Genomic DNA, 19,096 nt, shown 5'->3' with positions numbered 1-19,096 from the left:
GATCACAATGGCGAGCGCCGTACTGTTCAAGGGGTCGTCCGGCTGCATCAGGCAGGAACGTGAAGACCCCTGAAAGGCTAGCTGAGCCGTGCCGGCCAGGGGTCCGACTCCGGGGTGTAACTGCATATTTCTGACCGCAGAGAACACCACCATGAACTTCAGCAGCGCGGCCGAGCACAAGGCGCAGAGGTATTACCAGGCCTGTCTGAACGAGTCCAAGATCGAGGAGCTGGGGGCCAGACCGCTGCAGGAGCTGATCAGGAAGGTGGGCCGGGGGTGTGCGGGGTAGGGGGACTGGGAGGTTGTGCAGGGGGTCCAGGGGTGTGTGTGGTGGGGCCAGACCGCTGCAGGAACTGATCAGGAAGGTGGGCCGGGAGTGTGCAGGGTAGGGGGGCTGGGAGGGTGTGCAGGGGGCCAGGGGTGTGTGTGGTGGGGCCAGACCGCTGCAGGAGCTGATCAGGAAGGTGGGCCGGGAGTGTGCGGGGTAGGGGGGCTGGGAGGGTGTGCAGGGGGCCAGGGGTGTGTGTGGTGGGGCCAGACCGCTGCAGGAGCTGATTGGGAAGGTGGGCCGGGGGTGTGCAGGGGGTCCAGGGGTGTGTGCGGTGGGGCCAGACCGCTGCAGGAGCTGATCAGGAAGGTGGGCCGGGGTGTGCGGGGCTGGGAGGGTGTGCAGGGGGTCCAGGGGTATGTGTGGTGGGGCCAGACCGCTGCAGGAGCTGATCAGGAAGGTGGACCGGGGGTGTGCAGGGGGCCAGGGGTGTGTGTGGTGGGGCCAGACCGCTGCAGGAGCTGATTGGGAAGGTGGGCCGGGGGTGTGCGGGGTAGGGGGGCTGGGAGGGTGTGCAGGGGGTCCAGGGGTGTGTGCGGTGGGGCCAGACCGCTGCAGGAGCTGATCAGGAAGGTGGGCCGGGGGTGTGCGGGGCTGGAGGGTGTGCAGGGGGTCCAGGGGTGTGTGTGGTGGGGCCAGACCGCTGCAGGAGCTGATCAGGAAGGTGGGCCGGGGGTGTGCGGGGTAGGGGGACTGGGAGGTTGTGCAGGGGGTCCAGGGGTGTGTGTGGTGGGGCCAGACCGCTGCAGGAACTGATCAGGAAGGTGGGCCGGGAGTGTGCAGGGTAGGGGGCTGGGAGGGTGTGCAGGGGGCCAGGGGTGTGTGTGGTGGGGCCAGACCGCTGCAGGAGCTGATCAGGAAGGTGGGCCGGGAGTGTGCGGGGTAGGGGGGCTGGGAGGGTGTGCAGGGGGCCAGGGGTGTGTGTGGTGGGGCCCAGACCGCTGCAGGAGCTGATTGGGAAGGTGGGCCGGGGGTGTGCAGGGGGTCCAGGGGTGTGTGCGGTGGGGCCAGACCGCTGCAGGAGCTGATCAGGAAGGTGGGCCGGGGGTGTGCGGGGCTGGGAGGGTGTGCAGGGGGTCCAGGGGTATGTGTGGTGGGGCCAGACCGCTGCAGGAGCTGATCAGGAAGGTGGACCGGGGGTGTGCAGGGGGCCAGGGGTGTGTGTGGTGGGGCCAGACCGCTGCAGGAGCTGATTGGGAAGGTGGGCCGGGGGTGTGCGGGGTAGGGGGGCTGGGAGGGTGTGCAGGGGGTCCAGGGGTGTGTGCGGTGGGGCCAGACCGCTGCAGGAGCTGATCAGGAAGGTGGGCCGGGGGTGTGCGGGGCTGGGAGGGTGTGCAGGGGTCCAGGGGTGTGTGTGGTGGGGCCAGACCGCTGCAGGAGCTGATCAGGAAGGTGGGCCGGGGGTGTGCGGGGTAGGGGGGCTGGGAGGGTGTGCAGGGGTGTGTGTGGTGGGGCCAGACCACTGCAGGAGCTGATCGGGAAGGGGGGGGGGGGATCCACGGGGGCCGGGGCCAGACTGCTGCAGGAGCTGATCAGGAAGGTGGGCCGGGGGTGTGCGGGGCTGGGAGGGTGTGCAGGGGGTCCAGGGGTGTGTGCGGTGGGGCCAGACCGCTGCAGGAGCTGATCAGGAAGGTGGGCCGGGGGTGTGCAGGGCTGGGAGGGTGTGCAGGGGGTCCAGGGGTGTGTGTGGTGGGGCCAGACCGCTGCAGGAGCTGATCAGGAAGGTGGACCGGGGGTGTGCGGGGTAGGGGGGCTGGGAGGGTGTGCAGGGGTGTGTGTGGTGGGGCCAGACCACTGCAGGAGCTGATCGGGAAGGGGGGGGGATCCACGGGGGCCGGGGCCAGACTGCTGCAGGAGCTGATCAGGAAGGTGGGCCAGGGGTGTGCTGGGCAGGGGGGCTGGGAGAGTGTGCAGGGGGGCCAGGGGTGTGTGCGGTGGGGCCAGACCGCTGCAGGAGCTAATCGAGAAGGGAGGTGGGGGGTGCAGGGGTCCACAGGGGTCGGGGCCAGACTGCTGCAGGAGCTGATCGAGAAGGGAGGTGGGGGGTGCAGGGGTCCACGGGAGCCGGGGCCAGACTGCTGCAGGAGCTGATCGAGAAGGGAGGTGGGGGTGCAGGGGTCCACGGGAGCCGGGGCCAGACTGCTGCAGGAGCTGATCGAGAAGGGAGGTGGGGGGTGCAGGGGTCCACAGGGGTCGGGGCCAGACTGCTGCAGGAGCTGATCGAGAAGGGAGGTGGGGTGCAAGGGTCCACGGGAGCCGGGGCCAGACCACTGCAGGAGCTGATGGGGAAGCTGGGCCGGGAGGAGGGGGTGGTGTGCGGAGGGGAGGGGGGGGGGAGGGCAGACCACTGCAGGAGCTGATCGGGAAGCTGGGCCAGGGGGTGTACAGGGAACCGGGAGGATGTAGGGGGGTTGTACAGGGTAGGGGGGCCGGGGGTGTGCCAGGGCATGTGCGTGGTAGAGTGGCCAGCGGGGGCTGGGGTGCGCAGCCGCTGACCTCTGACCTCTCCTCACAGCTCGGAGGCTGGAGCATCACTGGGCCCTGGGATAAGGAGAGCTTCCAGGAGACGCTGCAGGCAGTCACCGCTTATTACCGCATCTCCCCGTTCTTCTCCGTGTTTGTCAGCGCCGACTCCAAGAACTCCAGCAGCAACATCATCCAGGTGAGGAGACGCTGCAGACGCACGTCACCTCTCCAGAGCTGCAATCCCTGCTCTGCTGTTACATTGTGTTGTGCTCCTCTCCTCCAGAGCTGAAATCACGGATGGTTTTTCTTTAGCCACATCCAGAGCTGCGATCGCTGTTAAGTTTATTCTAATTCTTGTAAAATTCCCCCAGTGTCTGTGCAGCATTGAGAAGGACATTAATGATTGCAGCTCTGGAGGTAGTTGGGAGTGTCAGAATGGACATTACAGAACAATTGCAGCTCTGAAGATCACTGTATCAGAAATAGAACAGATTACAGCTCTGAAGGTGACTTGGTGTAGGCGAGCACATAATAAAACACTGATTGCAGTTCTGGAGATGACTGGATTATATGAATGGACCCAACACTGATTGCAGCTCTGAAGGTCAGTAGCGCACAGATTGTGGCGCACTTGGTGTAAAACCTCCCCCACAATACAGGCTTCACCACCAGCGGTGGCAGGTGACAGGACAACTGTGCAGCAGCTCTGGAGGTGACTGGAGCATGGCCCGTATCTGATACTGGGGGCAGTCGGAGCTGCAGTAATGAACCCCCGACCCCACTCTACTTATGGCGCTGTCTTCTCTTCCCTCAGATAGACCAGTCCGGCCTGGGGCTGCCGTCCCGCGAGTACTATCTGAACAGGACCGCCAACGAGAAGGTGAGGCCGCTGCCCCCCCCCGCATTCCGTCCTGGACCCCGCTCCCCGCATCGGGGGCTAATCTGTGCCTGTCATCTGCTCTTCAGGTCCTCACCGGGTACCTGAACTTCATGGTGCAGCTGGGGGTCCTGCTGGGGGGCGAGGAGAACAGCACGCGGGTGCAGATGGCGGAGATCCTGGACTTCGAAACCGCCCTGGCCAACATCACCATCCCCCAAGAGAAGCGGCGAGACGAGGAGCTGATCTACCACAAGATCACCGCCGGCGAGCTGAAGGTGCGTGCCAGACCCGCCGGAAACACTGGGGGTCCAGACCACGACAGTTCTGGCCGGCGGCCTCCCGTCTGCTGCTGGGAGGGTGCTGTCAATCACCCGCATAGCCCCACCCACTCAGCTACTGGCCGTGTAAACCTACCATGGGAGACTTCAGCCTGGATGTGGGTATTTGGGGTCTCGGACCCCCATCATCCCTGGAGTTGTTGTCGGCAGCACTTGCCACCATCGTCTGCTGCGGTGTTTATGGCGCCCCCCACCTTGTCCTCCGCAGGATCTGGTGCCGGTGGTCGACTGGATCTCCTTCCTCCGAACAGTTTTCCATCCTGTAGAAATCAATGAGACTGAGCCGGTGGTCGTCTACGCCAGGGAATATCTCCAAGACGTGTCCGAGCTGATCAACCGCACGGACAGGAGGTAGGAGGCGACCGGACCCCTGCTGACAACCTGGGTGGCGGACAACCTGGGTGGCGGACAACCTGGGTGGCGGACAACCAGGGTGGCGGACAACCGCTTCTCTGGGCTCAGGGATATAGAGAACGGGTATGAAAGCTGGCTGACAACTGCGAGCAGTGACGGCGACCATGTTGGTTGTCACCCAGCTTTCCCAGCCTCCTGGATGCCAAATCCGTGTAGTTGGATTGATGCAAAACCTCCCAGATTGTGGCTCCAGGGATATGGGTTGGCGGCCATATTGGTTGGCGGGCAGCCATACTGGTGTGGGGGAGGGGTACAGCTTCAGATTTCCTTTCTGACTGCCATGAACTTCTTGTAGGATCCTGAATAACTACATGATGTGGAACCTGGTGCGGAAGACGAGCTTATTACTGGACCAGCGCTTCCAGGACGCCGAGGAGAAGTTCATCGAAGTGATGTACGGGACCAAGAAGGTGCGGACCGGGGGAGGGGTGCATGACCAAGAATGTGCGGACCAGGGGAGGGGTGCAGGACCAAGAAGGCGTGGACCTGGGGGAGGGGTGCAGGACCAAGAAGGTGCGGACCGGGGGACGGGCGCAGGACCAAGAATGTGCGGACCGGGGTAGGAATGTGGGACCAGGGGACGGGCGCAGGACCAAGAATGTGCGGACCGGGGGAGGAATGTGGTACTGGGGGAGGGGGTGAGTGCGGACTGGGGCAGCTGTAACCTCTACTAAGGGGCTCAATTTATAGCTGCACTTTTCAGGTTAACCCTAAATGAGAGGGCATCCCAGGGCACAAGTCACACCCAGAGCTGCCGGGTGTGAAATCCACTTTTCCAGGATACATCAGGTGTGGTTTAGTAGCAGCTTTGGCTGTGACTGGAGTCGTGTGATGGTCACATCGGGTCAGAGGCGCAGTTATCTGCAGGAAGCGTGGGCGCTCCGCCCGGAGGTATCGCTGGGACAGGACGCGGGGTGAGCGGGGGAGGCGGCGTCAGGGCGGACACTTCCTGAATGATGGCGTCACAGCGGGTTCCTGGCAGTGGGGCCCCATACGCCGAGGGAGGACTGCAGAGCCGCACTGCATGCTGGGAGAATAGGCAGCTGCCGATCGTTCCTGGGGTTTGAGGGGCTGTTACCCCGGGGGCCGCCGTGTCTCCCTGTATACTGCACATTCCATGGTCCTGTAGACGCGGCGCCCCAGGACCGGTCCGCGCTCACCACTGCCGGCCTCCATGGACATACAATCCTGCCTCCATCTTCTGCGTTCTGCTTTTACTCTTGCTCCTCATGAAAATGTATAAAATTGACATCTGTGTGTTTAATATTACTTGGCAAAGGGGCGTGTCCCTACAGTGACACTGGCAGCGCTGATTGGACCATGTGGTGACCCCTCCCCCAATGGAAATACCTGGTGCTAAACACATTTCCAGGAGGAGTAACAGAGGATTGGCGCAGCACAATGTTATGTTCAGCGGATGTCTGGAGCGCCGGCCGACCCTCTATAACCCACAGCGCTGCCCCCACCCCATATACCGGTGTCCGGCGCGTCCTAATCACCTGCCGCTGTGGCATGGTGCCCGCTTGTCCATCCCAGTGACAGCTCCTTCTGGCGGCACCCCCGCCCCCCTGCGTGCCCCGCCTCGGCGCCCGTCTTCCTCCTCGGCGCCCGTCTTCCTCCTCGGCGCCCGTCTTCCTCCTCGGCGCCCCGTCTTCCTCCTCGGCGCCCCGTCTTCCTCCTCGGCGCCCCGTCTTCCTCCTCGGCGCCCCGTCTTCCTCCTCGGCGCCCCGTCTTCCTCCTCGGCGCCCCGTCTTCCTCCTCGGCGCCCCGTCTAACTCCTCGGCGCCCCGTCTAACTCCTCGGCCCCCGCCTCGGCGCCCCGTCTAACTCCTCGGCGCCCCGTCTAACGCCTCGGCGCCCCGTCTAACGCCTCGGCGCCCCGTCTAACTCCTCGGCGCCCCGTCTAACTCCTCGGCGCCCCGTCTAACTCCTCGGCGCCCCGTCTAACTCCTCGGCGCCCCGTCTAACTCCTCGGCCCCCGCCTCGGCCCCCGTCTAACTCCTCGGCCCCCTCCTCGGCGCCCGTCTAAAGCCTCGGCGCCCCGTCTAACTCCTCGGCCTCGGCGCCCCGTCTAACTCCTCGGCGCCCCATCTAACTCCTCGGCCCCCGCCTCGGCGCCCGTCTAACTCCTCGGCGCCCGTCTTCCTCCTCGGCGCCCGTCTTCCTCCTCGGCGCCCGTCTTCCTCCTCGGCGCCCGTCTTCCTCCTCGGCGCCCGTCTTCCTCCTCGGCGCCCCGTCTTCCTCCTCGGCGCCCCGTCTTCCTCCTCGGCGCCCCGTCTTCCTCCTCGGCGCCCCGTCTTCCTCCTCGGCGCCCCGTCTTCCTCCTCGGCGCCCCGTCTAACTCCTCGGCCCCCGCCTCGGCGCCCCGTCTAACTCCTCGGCCCCCGCCTCGGCGCCCCGTCTAACGCCTCGGCGCCCCGTCTAACTCCTCGGCGCCCCGTCTAACTCCTCGGCGCCCCGTCTAACTCCTCGGCGCCCCGTCTAACTCCTCGGCGCCCCGTCTAACTCCTCGGCGCCCCGTCTAACTCCTCGGCCCCCGCCTCGGCCCCCGTCTAACTCCTCGGCCCCCGCCTCGGCCCCCGTCTAACTCCTCGGCCCCCTCCTCGGCGCCCGTCTAAAGCCTCGGCGCCCCGTCTAACTCCTCGGCCTCGGCGCCCCGTCTAACTCCTCGGCGCCCCATCTAACTCCTCGGCCCCCGCCTCGGCGCCCGTCTAACTCCTCGGCGCCCGTCTTCCTCCTCGGCGCCCGTCTTCCTCCTCGGCGCCCGTCTTCCTCCTCGGCGCCCGTCTTCCTCCTCGGCGCCCCGTCTTCCTCCTCGGCGCCCCGTCTTCCTCCTCGGCGCCCCGTCTTCCTCCTCGGCGCCCCGTCTTCCTCCTCGGCGCCCCGTCTTCCTCCTCGGCGCCCCGTCTTCCTCCTCGGCGCCCCGTCTTCCTCCTCGGCGCCCCGTCTAACTCCTCGGCGCCCCGTCTAACTCCTCGGCCCCCGCCTCGGCGCCCCGTCTAACTCCTCGGCCCCCGCCTCGGCGCCCCGTCTAACGCCTCGGCGCCCCGTCTAACGCCTCGGCGCCCCGTCTAACTCCTCGGCGCCCCGTCTAACTCCTCGGCGCCCCGTCTAACTCCTCGGCGCCCCGTCTAACTCCTCGGCCCCCGCCTCGGCGCCCGTCTAACTCCTCGGCCCCCTCCTCGGCGCCCGTCTAAAGCCTCGGCGCCCCGTCTAACTCCTCGGCCTCGGCGCCCCGTCTAACTCCTCGGCGCCCCATCTAACTCCTCGGCCCCCCATCTAACTCCTCGGCCCCCGCCTCGGCGCCCCGTCTAACTCCTCGGCCCCCGCCTCGGCGCCCCGTCTAACTCCTCGGCCCCCGCCTCGGCGCCCCGTCTAACTCCTCGGCCCCCGCCTCGGCGCCCGTCTAACTCCTCGGCCCCCTCCTCGGCGCCCGTCTAACGCCTCGGCGCCCCGTCTAACTCCTCGGCCTCGGCGCCCCGTCTAACTCCTCGGCGCCCCATCTAACTCCTCGGCCCCCGCCTCGGCGCCCCGTCTAACTCCTCGGCGCCCCGTCTAACTCCTCGGCGCCCCGTCTAACTCCTCGGCGCCCCGTCTAACTCCTCGGCGCCCCGTCTAACTCCTCGGCGCCCCGTCTAACTCCTCGGCGCCCCGTCTAACTCCTCGGCGCCCCGTCTAACTCCTCGGCCCCCGCCTCGGCGCCCCGTCTAACTCCTCGGCGCCCCGTCTAACTCCTCGGCGCCCCGTCTAACTCCTCGGCCCCCGCCTCGGCGCCCCGTCTAACTCCTCGGCGCCCCGTCTAACTCCTCGGCGCCCCGTCTAACTCCTCGGCCCCCGCCTCGGCGCCCCGTCTAACTCCTCGGCCCCCGCCTCGGCGCCCCGTCTAACTCCTCTGCGCCCGTCTAACTCCTCTGCGCCCGTCTAACTCCTCTGCGCCCCGTCTAACTCCTCGGCGCCCCGTCTAACTCCTCGGCGCCCCGTCTAACTCCTCGGCGCCCCGTCTAACTCCTCGGCGCCCCGTCTAACTCCTCGGCGCCCCGTCTAACTCCTCGGCGCCCCGTCTAACTCCTCGGCGCCCCGTCTAACTCCTCGGCGCCCCGTCTAACTCCTCGGCGCCCCGTCTAACTCCTCGGCGCCCCGTCTAACTCCTCGGCGCCCCGTCTAACTCCTCGGCGCCCCGTCTAACTCCTCGGCGCCCCGTCTAACTCCTCGGCGCCCCGTCTAACTCCTCGGCGCCCCGTCTAACTCCTCGGCGCCCCGTCTAACTCCTCGGCCCCCGCCTCGGCGCCCCGTCTAACTCCTCGGCCCCCGCCTCTGCGCCCCGTCTAACTCCTCTGCGCCCCGTCTAACTCCTCTGCGCCCGTCTAACTCCTCGGCGCCCCGTCTAACTCCTCGGCGCCCCGTCTAACTCCTCGGCGCCCCGTCTAACTCCTCGGCGCCCCGTCTAACTCCTCGGCGCCCCGTCTAACTCCTCGGCGCCCCGTCTAACTCCTCGGCGCCCCGTCTAACTCCTCGGCGCCCCGTCTAACTCCTCGGCGCCCCGTCTAACTCCTCGGCGCCCCGTCTAACTCCTCGGCGCCCCGTCTAACTCCTCGGCGCCCCGTCTAACTCCTCGGCGCCCCGTCTAACTCCTCGGCGCCCCGTCTAACTCCTCGGCGCCCCGTCTAACTCCTCGGCGCCCCGTCTAACTCCTCGGCGCCCCGTCTAACTCCTCGGCGCCCCGTCTAACTCCTCGGCGCCCCGTCTAACTCCTCGGCCCCCGCCTCGGCGCCCCGTCTAACTCCTCTGCGCCCCGTCTAACTCCTCTGCGCCCGTCTAACTCCTCTGCGCCCGTCTAACTCCTCGGCGCCCCGTCTAACTCCTCGGCGCCCCGTCTAACTCCTCGGCGCCCCGTCTAACTCCTCGGCGCCCCGTCTAACTCCTCGGCGCCCCGTCTAACTCCTCGGCGCCCCGTCTAACTCCTCGGCGCCCCGTCTAACTCCTCGGCGCCCCGTCTAACTCCTCGGCGCCCCGTCTAACTCCTCGGCGCCCCGTCTAACTCCTCGGCGCCCCGTCTAACTCCTCGGCGCCCCGTCTAACTCCTCGGCGCCCCGTCTAACTCCTCGGCGCCCCGTCTAACTCCTCGGCGCCCCGTCTAACTCCTCGGCGCCCCGTCTAACTCCTCGGCGCCCCGTCTAACTCCTCGGCGCCCCGTCTAACTCCTCGGCGCCCCGTCTAACTCCTCGGCCCCCGCCTCGGCGCCCCGTCTAACTCCTCGGCGCCCCGTCTAACTCCTCGGCCCCCGCCTCGGCGCCCCGTCTAACTCCTCGGCCCCCGCCTCGGCGCCCCGTCTAACTCCTCGGCGCCCCGTCTAACTCCTCGGCGCCCCGTCTAACTCCTCGGCGCCCCGTCTAACTCCTCGGCGCCCCGTCTAACTCCTCGGCGCCCCGTCTAACTCCTCGGCGCCCCGTCTAACTCCTCGGCGCCCCGTCTAACTCCTCGGCGCCCCGTCTAACTCCTCGGCGCCCCGTCTAACTCCTCGGCGCCCCGTCTAACTCCTCGGCCCCCGCCTCGGCGCCCCGTCTAACTCCTCGGCCCCCGCCTCTGCGCCCCGTCTAACTCCTCTGCGCCCCGTCTAACTCCTCGGCCCCCGCCTCGGCGCCCCGTCTAACTCCTCTGCGCCCGTCTAACTCCTCTGCGCCCGTCTAACTCCTCTGCGCCCGTCTAACTCCTCTGCGCCCGTCTAACTCCTCTGCGCCCGTCTAACTCCTCTGCGCCCGTCTAACTCCTCTGCGCCCGTCTAACTCCTCGGCGCCCCGTCTAACTCCTCGGCGCCCCGTCTAACTCCTCGGCCCCCGCCTCGGCGCCCCGTCTAACTCCTCTGCGCCCCGTCTAACTCCTCTGCGCCCGTCTAACTCCTCTGCGCCCGTCTAACTCCTCGGCGCCCCGTCTAACTCCTCGGCGCCCCGTCTAACTCCTCGGCGCCCCGTCTAACTCCTCGGCGCCCCGTCTAACTCCTCGGCGCCCCGTCTAACTCCTCGGCGCCCCGTCTAACTCCTCGGCGCCCCGTCTAACTCCTCGGCGCCCCGTCTAACTCCTCGGCGCCCCGTCTAACTCCTCGGCGCCCCGTCTAACTCCTCGGCGCCCCGTCTAACTCCTCGGCGCCCCGTCTAACTCCTCGGCGCCCCGTCTAACTCCTCGGCGCCCCGTCTAACTCCTCGGCGCCCCGTCTAACTCCTCGGCGCCCCGTCTAACTCCTCGGCGCCCCGTCTAACTCCTCGGCGCCCCGTCTAACTCCTCGGCGCCCCGTCTAACTCCTCGGCGCCCCGTCTAACTCCTCGGCGCCCCGTCTAACTCCTCGGCGCCCCGTCTAACTCCTCGGCGCCCCGTCTAACTCCTCGGCCCCCGCCTCGGCGCCCCGTCTAACTCCTCGGCGCCCCGTCTAACTCCTCGGCGCCCCGTCTAACTCCTCGGCGCCCCGTCTAACTCCTCGGCGCCCCGTCTAACTCCTCGGCGCCCCGTCTAACTCCTCGGCGCCCCGTCTAACTCCTCGGCGCCCCGTCTAACTCCTCGGCGCCCCGTCTAACTCCTCGGCGCCCCGTCTAACTCCTCGGCGCCCCGTCTAACTCCTCGGCGCCCCGTCTAACTCCTCGGCGCCCCGTCTAACTCCTCGGCGCCCCGTCTAACTCCTCGGCCCCCGCCTCGGCGCCCCGTCTAACTCCTCGGCCCCCGCCTCTGCGCCCCGTCTAACTCCTCTGCGCCCCGTCTAACTCCTCGGCCCCCGCCTCGGCGCCCCGTCTAACTCCTCTGCGCCCGTCTAACTCCTCTGCGCCCGTCTAACTCCTCTGCGCCCGTCTAACTCCTCTGCGCCCGTCTAACTCCTCTGCGCCCGTCTAACTCCTCGGCGCCCCGTCTAACTCCTCGGCCCCCGCCTCGGCGCCCCGTCTAACTCCTCTGCGCCCGTCTAACTCCTCGGCGCCCCGTCTAACTCCTCTGCGCCCGTCTAACTCCTCGGCGCCCCGTCTAATTCCTCTGCGCCCGTCTAACTCCTCTGCGCCCGTCTAACTCCTCTGCGCCCGTCTAACGCCTCTGCGCCCGTCTAACGCCTCTGCGCCCGTCTAACGCCTCTGCGCCCGTCTAACGCCTCGGCGCCCCGTCTAACTCCTCGGCCCCCGCCTCGGCACCCCGTCTAACTCCTCGGCCCCCGCCTCGGCGCCCGTCTAACTCCTCGGCCCCCTCCTCGGCGCCCCGTCTAACTCCTCGGCGCCCCATCTAACTCCTCGGCCCCGTCTAACTCCTCGGCGCCCCGTCTAACTCCTCGGCGCCCCGTCTAACTCCTCGGCGCCCCGTCTAACTCCTCGGCGCCCCGTCTAACTCCTCGGCGCCCCGTCTAACTCCTCGGCGCCCCGTCTAACTCCTCGGCGCCCCGTCTAACTCCTCGGCGCCCGCCTCGGCGCCCCGTCTAACTCCTCGGCCCCCGCCTCGGCGCCCCGTCTAACTCCTCGGCCCCCGCCTCGGCGCCCCGTCTAACTCCTCTGCGCCCGTCTAACTCCTCGGCGCCCCGTCTAACTCCTCGGCGCCCCGTCTAACTCCTCGGCGCCCCGTCTAACTCCTCGGCGCCCCGTCTAACTCCTCGGCGCCCCGTCTAACTCCTCGGCGCCCCGTCTAACTCCTCGGCGCCCCGTCTAACTCCTCGGCGCCCCGTCTAACTCCTCGGCGCCCCGTCTAACTCCTCGGCGCCCCGTCTAACTCCTCGGCGCCCCGTCTAACTCCTCGGCGCCCCGTCTAACTCCTCGGCGCCCCGTCTAACTCCTCGGCGCCCCGTCTAACTCCTCGGCGCCCCGTCTAACTCCTCGGCGCCCCGTCTAACTCCTCGGCGCCCCGTCTAACTCCTCGGCGCCCCGTCTAACTCCTCGGCCCCCGCCTCGGCGCCCCGTCTAACTCCTCTGCCCCCGTCTAACTCCTCTGCGCCCGTCTAACTCCTCGGCGCCCCGTCTAACTCCTCGGCGCCCCGTCTAACTCCTCGGCGCCCCGTCTAACTCCTCGGCGCCCCGTCTAACTCCTCGGCCCCCGCCTCGGCGCCCGTCTAACTCCTCGGCCCCCGCCTCGGCGCCCGTCTAACTCCTCGGCCCCCTCCTCGGCGCCCCGTCTAACGCCTCGGCGCCCCGTCTAACTCCTCGGCGCCCGTCTAACTCCTCGGCCCCCGCCTCGGCGCCCGTCTAACTCCTCGGCCCCCGCCTCGGCGCCCGTCTAACTCCTCGGCGCCCGTCTAACTCCTCGGCGCCCGTCTAACTCCTCGGCGCCCGTCTAACTCCTCGGCGCCCGTCTAACTCCTCGGCCCCCGCCTCGGCGCCCGTCTAACTCCTCGGCCCCCGCCTCGGCGCCCGTCTAACTCCTCGGCGCCCGTCTAACTCCTCGGCCCCCGCCTCGGCGCCCGTCTAACTCCTCGGCCCCCGCCTCGGCGCCCGTCTAACTCCTCGGCGCCCGTCTAACTCCTCGGCGCCCGTCTAACTCCTCGGCGCCCGTCTAACTCCTCGGCGCCCGTCTAACTCCTCGGCGCCCGTCTAACTCCTCGGCGCCCGTCTAACTCCTCGGCGCCCGTCTAACTCCTCGGCCCCCGCCTCGGCGCCCGTCTAACTCCTCGGCCCCCGCCTCGGCGCCCGTCTAACTCCTCGGCGCCCGTCTAACTCCTCGGCGCCCGTCTAACTCCTCGGCGCCCGTCTAACTCCTCGGCGCCCGTCTAACTCCTCGGCGCCCGTCTAACTCCTCGGCGCCCGTCTAACTCCTCGGCGCCCGTCTAACTCCTCGGCGCCCGTCTAACTCCTCGGCGCCCGTCTAACTCCTCGGCGCCCGTCTAACTCCTCGGCGCCCGTCTAACTCCTCGGCGCCCGTCTAACTCCTCGGCGCCCGTCTAACGCCTCGGCGCCTCGTCTAACTCCTCGGCCCCCGCCTCGGCGCCCCGTCTAACTCCTCGGCCCCCGCCTCTGCGCCCGTCTAACGCCTGTGCGCCCGTCTAACGCCTGGGCGCCCCGTCTAACTCCTCGGCGCCCCGTCTAACTCCTCGGCGCCCCGTCTAACTCCTCGGCGCCCCGTCTAACTCCTCGGCGCCCCGTCTAACTCCTCGGCGCCCCGTCTAACTCCTCGGCGCCCCGTCTAACTCCTCGGCGCCCCGTCTAACTCCTCGGCGCCCCGTCTAACTCCTCGGCGCCCCGTCTAACTCCTCGGCGCCCCGTCTAACTCCTCGGCGCCCCGTCTAACTCCTCGGCGCCCCGTCTAACTCCTCGGCCCCCGCCTCGGCGCCCCGTCTAACTCCTCGGCCCCCGCCTCTGCGCCCGTCTAACGCCTCTGCGCCCGTCTAACGCCTGGGCGCCCCGTCTAACGCCTGGGCGCCCCGTCTAACGCCTGGGCGCCCCGTCTAACGCCTGGGCGCCCCGTCTAACGCCTGGGCGCCCCGTCTAACTCCTCGGCGCCCCGTCTAACTCCTCGGCGCCCGTCTAACTCCTCGGCGCCCCGTCTAACTCCTCGGCGCCCGTCTAACTCCTCGGCGCCCCGTCTAACTCCTCGGCGCCCCGTCTAACTCCTCGGCCCCCGCCTCGGCGCCCCGTCTAACTCCTCGGCCCCCGCCTCTGCGCCCGTCTAACGCCTCTGCGCCCGTCTAACGCCTGGGCGCCCCGTCTAACGCCTGGGCGCCCCGTCTAACGCCTGGGCGCCCCGTCTAACGCCTGGGCGCCCCGTCTAACGCCTGGGCGCCCCGTCTAACGCCTGGGCGCCCCGTCTAACGCCTGGGCGCCCCGTCTAACTCCTCGGCGCCCGTCTAACTCCTCGGCGCCCGTCTAACTCCTCGGCGCCCGTCTAACTCCTCGGCGCCCGTCTAACTCCTCGGCGCCCGTCTAACTCCTCGGCGCCCGTCTAACTCCTCGGCGCCCGTCTAACTCCTCGGCGCCCGTCTAACTCCTCGGCGCCCGTCTAACTCCTCGGCGCCCGTCTAACTCCTCGGCGCCCGTCTAACTCCTCGGCGCCCGTCTAACTCCTCGGCGCCCGTCTAACGCCTCGGCGCCTCGTCTAACTCCTCGGCCCCCGCCTCGGCGCCCCGTCTAACTCCTCGGCCCCCGCCTCTGCGCCCGTCTAACGCCTGTGCGCCCGTCTAACGCCTGGGCGCCCGTCTAACTCCTCGGCGCCCCGTCTAACTCCTCGGCGCCCCGTCTAACTCCTCGGCGCCCCGTCTAACTCCTCGGCGCCCCGTCTAACTCCTCGGCGCCCCGTCTAACTCCTCGGCGCCCCGTCTAACTCCTCGGCCCCCGCCTCGGCGCCCCGTCTAACTCCTCGGCCCCCGCCTCTGCGCCCGTCTAACGCCTCTGCGCCCGTCTAACGCCTGGGCGCCCCGTCTAACGCCTGGGCGCCCCGTCTAACGCCTGGGCGCCCCGTCTAACGCCTGGGCGCCCCGTCTAACGCCTGGGCGCCCCGTCTAACGCCTGGGCGCCCCGTCTAACGCCTGGGCGCCCCGTCTAACGCCTGGGCGCCCCGTCTAACTCCTCGGCGCCCCGTCTAACTCCTCGGCCCCCGCCTCGGCGCCCGTCTAACTCCTCGGCCCCCGCCTCGGCGCCCGTCTGTGACTTGTCGTCCGTTTTCTCCCCCAGACCTGCACCCCGCGCTGGAAGTTCTGCATCGCTGACACAGACAACAATCTGGGCTTCGCTCTCGGCGCCATGTTCGTCAAGTCGACCTTTGCCAACAGCAGCAAAACCAGAGTAAGTGGTGGTGGGTGCCAGTAGGACTACTCCCACAGACAGCTGGATGAGGGGAGTATTCCTCCGGTGTCAGATACGTGTAGCGCGGTGCGAGCACTGATCGCGCGGTGACCGCAGTGTAATGGTGACCCCCGTGTCCGCAGGCTGTGCAGATGATCCGGGGCATAAAGAACGCCTTCGAGGAAAGTCTGCAGACGCTGAGCTGGATGGACGAGGACACCCGCAAGGCGGCCAAGGAGAAGGTGAGGCCCAGCTATTGCTCTCTGTTATCAGGCCGGGGAGGCGGAGGAGCAAAGTTACTGACTCCACCTTCTTGGTTAAGTTGCTTGAGGCCTTGGCAGAATATTTCAGGCCGCCGCAGGCTGTTGTGCCAATTATCCCTCTCATCCCTTCTTACCAGGCTGAAGCCATCTACGATATGATCGGGTACCCCAACTTCATCATGGACCCCAAGGAGCTGGACAAGGTGTTTAATGATGTGAGTGCACCTGGGGGCCGTGACTTGGGCCCTTCTGGGCCGGGGTTCCCAGGGACTTCCGGCAGGCATTAACCCCTTCCCGGCCGTCTTGTCTTCCAGTATGAAGTGACATCGGACCTCTACTTTGAGAACGTCATGATGTTCTACAACTTCTCAGCGAGGGTGACGGCCGATCAACTGCGCAAACCACCCAATAAGGACCAGTGAGTAATGGGGGACACTGCGGGGGATAGTGGAGGCAGGGGCTGGCCTCACTGCTGCCGCACTACAACCCCCAAGTGTCCGCAGGACGAGGAGGTCCTGCCTGCCGCTTCCTCACACCACTGCTGCTCCCCCATGTGGAGGGCTGCAGTATTACACCACTTCTGACACCACTGTATTCCAGGTGGAGTATGACGCCCCCTACAGTCAATGCCTACTATTCTCCTACCAAGAATGACATTGTGTTCCCGGCGGGAATCCTGCAGGCTCCGTTCTACACCAGCTCCTCGCCCACGTAAGACGCATCCATCTAATAGTCCGGAGTGGAGGGCGGCGTTCACACTCCGACCTTCAATGGCCGCTTGTATTGATGTCTGCACTCCTCCTCCACCGCAGGGCGCTGAACTTTGGTGGGATTGGCGTTGTGATGGGCCATGAGCTGACCCACGCCTTCGATGACCAAGGTGCGTGGCCGCTTGGCGCTCTGAGCGAAGCCGCCGATCACCACGTAACCTCGCTGTGTCTTCCTGCTCAGGCCGCGAGTACGACAAGAACGGGAACCTGCGGCCCTGGTGGAAGAACTCGTCCGTGGAGGCCTTCAAGAAGCAGACGGAGTGTGTCACCGAGCAGTACAGCGGCTACAAAGTTAATGGCGAGGCCGTGAACGGGAAGCACACGCTGGGGGAGAACATCGCAGACAACGGGGGGCTGAAAGCCGCCTACAGGGTAAGGCCGCGCTCCTGCTGGTGGCCCGGGAGCCTCGCCCCGCCGCGCTCCTGCTGGTGGCCCGGGAGCCTCGCCCCGCCGCGCTCCTGCTGGTGGCCCGGGAGCCTCGCCCCGCCGCGCTCCTGCTGGTGGCCCGGGCGCCTCGCCCCGCCGCGCTCCTGCTGGTGGCCCGGGCGCCTCACCCCGCCGCGCTCCTGCTGGTGGCCCGGGCGCCTCGCCCCGCCGCGCTCCTGCTGGTGGCCCGGGCGCCTCGCCCTGCCGCGCTCCTGCTGGTGGCCCGGGCGCCTCGCCCCGCCGCGCTCCTGCTGGTGGCCCGGGCGCCTCGCCCCGCCGCGCTCCTGCTGGTGGCCCGGGCGCCTCGCCCCGCCGCGCTCCTGCTGGCGGCCCGGGCGCCTCGCCCCGCCGCGCTCCTGCTGGCGGCCCGGGCGCCTCGCCCCGCCGCGCTCCTGCTGGCGGCCCGGGCGCCCCACTCAGCCCCCGTGGCTCTCTTGCAGGCCTATCAGAACTGGGTGAAGGAGCACGGCGAGGAGCAGCTGCTGCCGTCCCTGGGTCTCACCAACTATCAGCTCTTCTTCGTCGGCTTTGCGCAGGTAAGAGGCTGGTGCCAGAGGTCGTGTTGCTTGGTGCGGGGTCTTGCTGCATCCCCGGGTCTGCCCTCCCCCATATTACACAGGGTATGGTGGCTGCGGACTGTGCACTGATGGAAAAAGTCAGCAGGTGTGGTGGTGTCTTGCTGCTGGCTGTGGTTCCCGCTCGCCTGTAATTTAACCCTTGCTTGTCATCTTGTTCCAGGTCTGGTGCTCGGTGCGGACCGCGGAGAGCTCTCATGAGGGGATCATCACGGACCCCCACAGTCCGTCCCGCTATCGCGTCATTGGCTCAGTCTCCAACTCCCGAGAATTCTCCAGACATTTCCAGTGTCCGGACGGCGCCCCGATGAACCCAGTGAAGAAATGTGAAGTCTGGTGATCGGCAGGGGTCACTAGGAAATCGCTGACGGGAGGTTGGGGGCCCCCTGATGATTGGGGGATCGTTTACAGTAATGGCTGACCTGGGAGGTTTCTTAAAGCTGTAGCGTCACTTTCCACTTTCTGACTGTCGGATATATCCGCCCACTAATCACGACGACTATGCACCTTTATTACTGTCCGTCACGCTGCTGAAGCCGCCCACCTGACTGCCTGAGGAGGGGCCTCACCAGTGTATGGGGTCTCTGAAGCTGTACCCCTGAAATGCACAGCAGCAGCTAGGGGGTGATGCTGAGATGTTGGGGATTTCCACTAGACGTGCCGCCATGTATCCTGAGGCCGGCACAATCGCTGCACCCGGTGTATATAATGCCATGTGTATATATGTCTTTTGTATATATTTAAACTGCCGCGGCTCCGGCCGTTATTACACCCCCCTTCTAATCACTACAGATGTCACGCACCGTTCTCTGCGCCGTGGCTCGGACTTGTGTCATTATGCCTATTTTTTTTAAAGAAATCTGGAATCTATCACCCGGTGCCTAATAAAGAAGGGTCTGCTTTGTATCTGCTCGTGCCGCCTCCTCCTGTGACTGCTGCGCCGCCTCCTCCTGTGACTGCTGCGCCGCCTCCTCCTGTGACTGCTGCGCCGCCTCCTCCTCCTCCTGTGACTGCTGCGCCGCCTCCTCCTCCTCCTGTGACTGCTGCGCCGCCTCCTCCTGTGACTGCTGCGCCGCCTCCTCCTGTGACTGCTGCGCCGCCTCCTCCTGTGACTGCTGCGCCGCCTCCTCCTGTGACTGCTGCGCCGCCTCCTCCTGTGACTGCTGCGCCGCCTCCTCCTGTGACTGCTGCGCCGCCTCCTCCTGTGACTGCTGCGCCGCCTCCTCCTGTGACTGCTGCGCCGCCTCCTCCTGTGACTGCTGCGCCGCCTCCTCCTGTGACTGCTGCGCCGCCTCCTCCTGTGACTGCTGCGCCGCCTCCTCCTGTGACTGCTGCGCCGCCTCCTCCTGTGACTGCTGCGCCGCCTCCTCCTGTGACTGCTGCGCCGCCTCCTCCTGTGACTGCTGCGCCGCCTCCTCCTGTGACTGCTGCGCCGCCTCCTCCTGTGACTGCTGCGCCGCCTCCTCCTGTGACTGCTGCGCCGCCTCCTCCTGTGACTGCTGAGCCGCCTCCTCCTGTGACTGCTGCGCCGCCTCCTCCTCCTGTGACTGCTGAGCCGCCTCCTCCTCCTCCTCCTGTGACTGCTGAGCCGCCTCCTCCTGTGACTGCTGCGCCGCCTCCTCCTGTGACTGCTGCGCCGCCTCCTCCTGTGACTGCTGCGCCGCCTCCTCCTGTGACTGCTGCGCCGCCTCCTCCTGTGACTGCTGCGTCGCCTCCTCCTGTGACTGCTGCGCCGCCTCCTCCTCCTGTGACTGCTGCGCCGCCTCCTCCTGTGACTGCTGCGCCGCCTCCTCCTCCTCCTGTGACTGCTGCGCCGCCTCCTCCTCCTCCTCCTGTGACTGCTGCGCCTCCTCCTCCTCCTCCTGTGACTGCTGCGCCGCCTCCTCCTCCTCCTGTGACTGCTGCGCCG

At 67.4% G+C, this 19,096-nt stretch overlaps 1 protein-coding gene across 1 annotated transcript; it reads left to right on the top strand.

The window, feature by feature from the left end:
* The first annotated feature begins 113 nt into the window (after positions 1 to 113).
* Positions 114 to 18,093, top strand: LOC141249891 (endothelin-converting enzyme 1-like). Its single transcript, XM_073669817.1, has 15 exons — positions 114 to 265; positions 2,844 to 2,990; positions 3,609 to 3,674; positions 3,761 to 3,949; positions 4,221 to 4,363; positions 4,722 to 4,836; positions 15,043 to 15,153; positions 15,297 to 15,395; positions 15,554 to 15,631; positions 15,731 to 15,834; positions 16,017 to 16,127; positions 16,229 to 16,296; positions 16,368 to 16,558; positions 17,053 to 17,148; positions 17,351 to 18,093. The coding sequence occupies exons 1-15, from the start codon at positions 152 to 154 to the stop codon at positions 17,525 to 17,527; spliced, it is 1,809 nt and encodes a 602-aa protein (XP_073525918.1). The 5' UTR covers positions 114 to 151; the 3' UTR covers positions 17,528 to 18,093.
* The last annotated feature ends 1,003 nt before the right edge of the window (positions 18,094 to 19,096 follow it).

The sequence above is a fragment of the Phyllobates terribilis genome, unplaced genomic scaffold (assembly GCF_046119375.1).
Source record: "Phyllobates terribilis strain yellow unplaced genomic scaffold, ASM4611937v1 Scaffold_5187__1_contigs__length_53692, whole genome shotgun sequence".
In the NCBI taxonomy this organism is placed as follows: Eukaryota; Metazoa; Chordata; class Amphibia; order Anura; family Dendrobatidae; genus Phyllobates; species Phyllobates terribilis.
The sequence above is the reverse complement of the archived record's forward strand: the minus strand, read 5'-3'. Positions and strand labels throughout refer to the sequence as shown.

Coding starts and splice junctions, on each gene's coding strand:
- LOC141249891 (XM_073669817.1), top strand. CDS start 152: ATGAACTTCAGCAGCGCGGCCGAGCACAAGGCGCAGAGGTATTACCAG. Junction 16,297..16,367: donor CCACGCCTTCGATGACCAAG/GTGCGTGGCCGC, acceptor CTTCCTGCTCAG/GCCGCGAGTACGACAAGAAC. Junction 16,559..17,052: donor GGCTGAAAGCCGCCTACAGG/GTAAGGCCGCGC, acceptor GCTCTCTTGCAG/GCCTATCAGAACTGGGTGAA.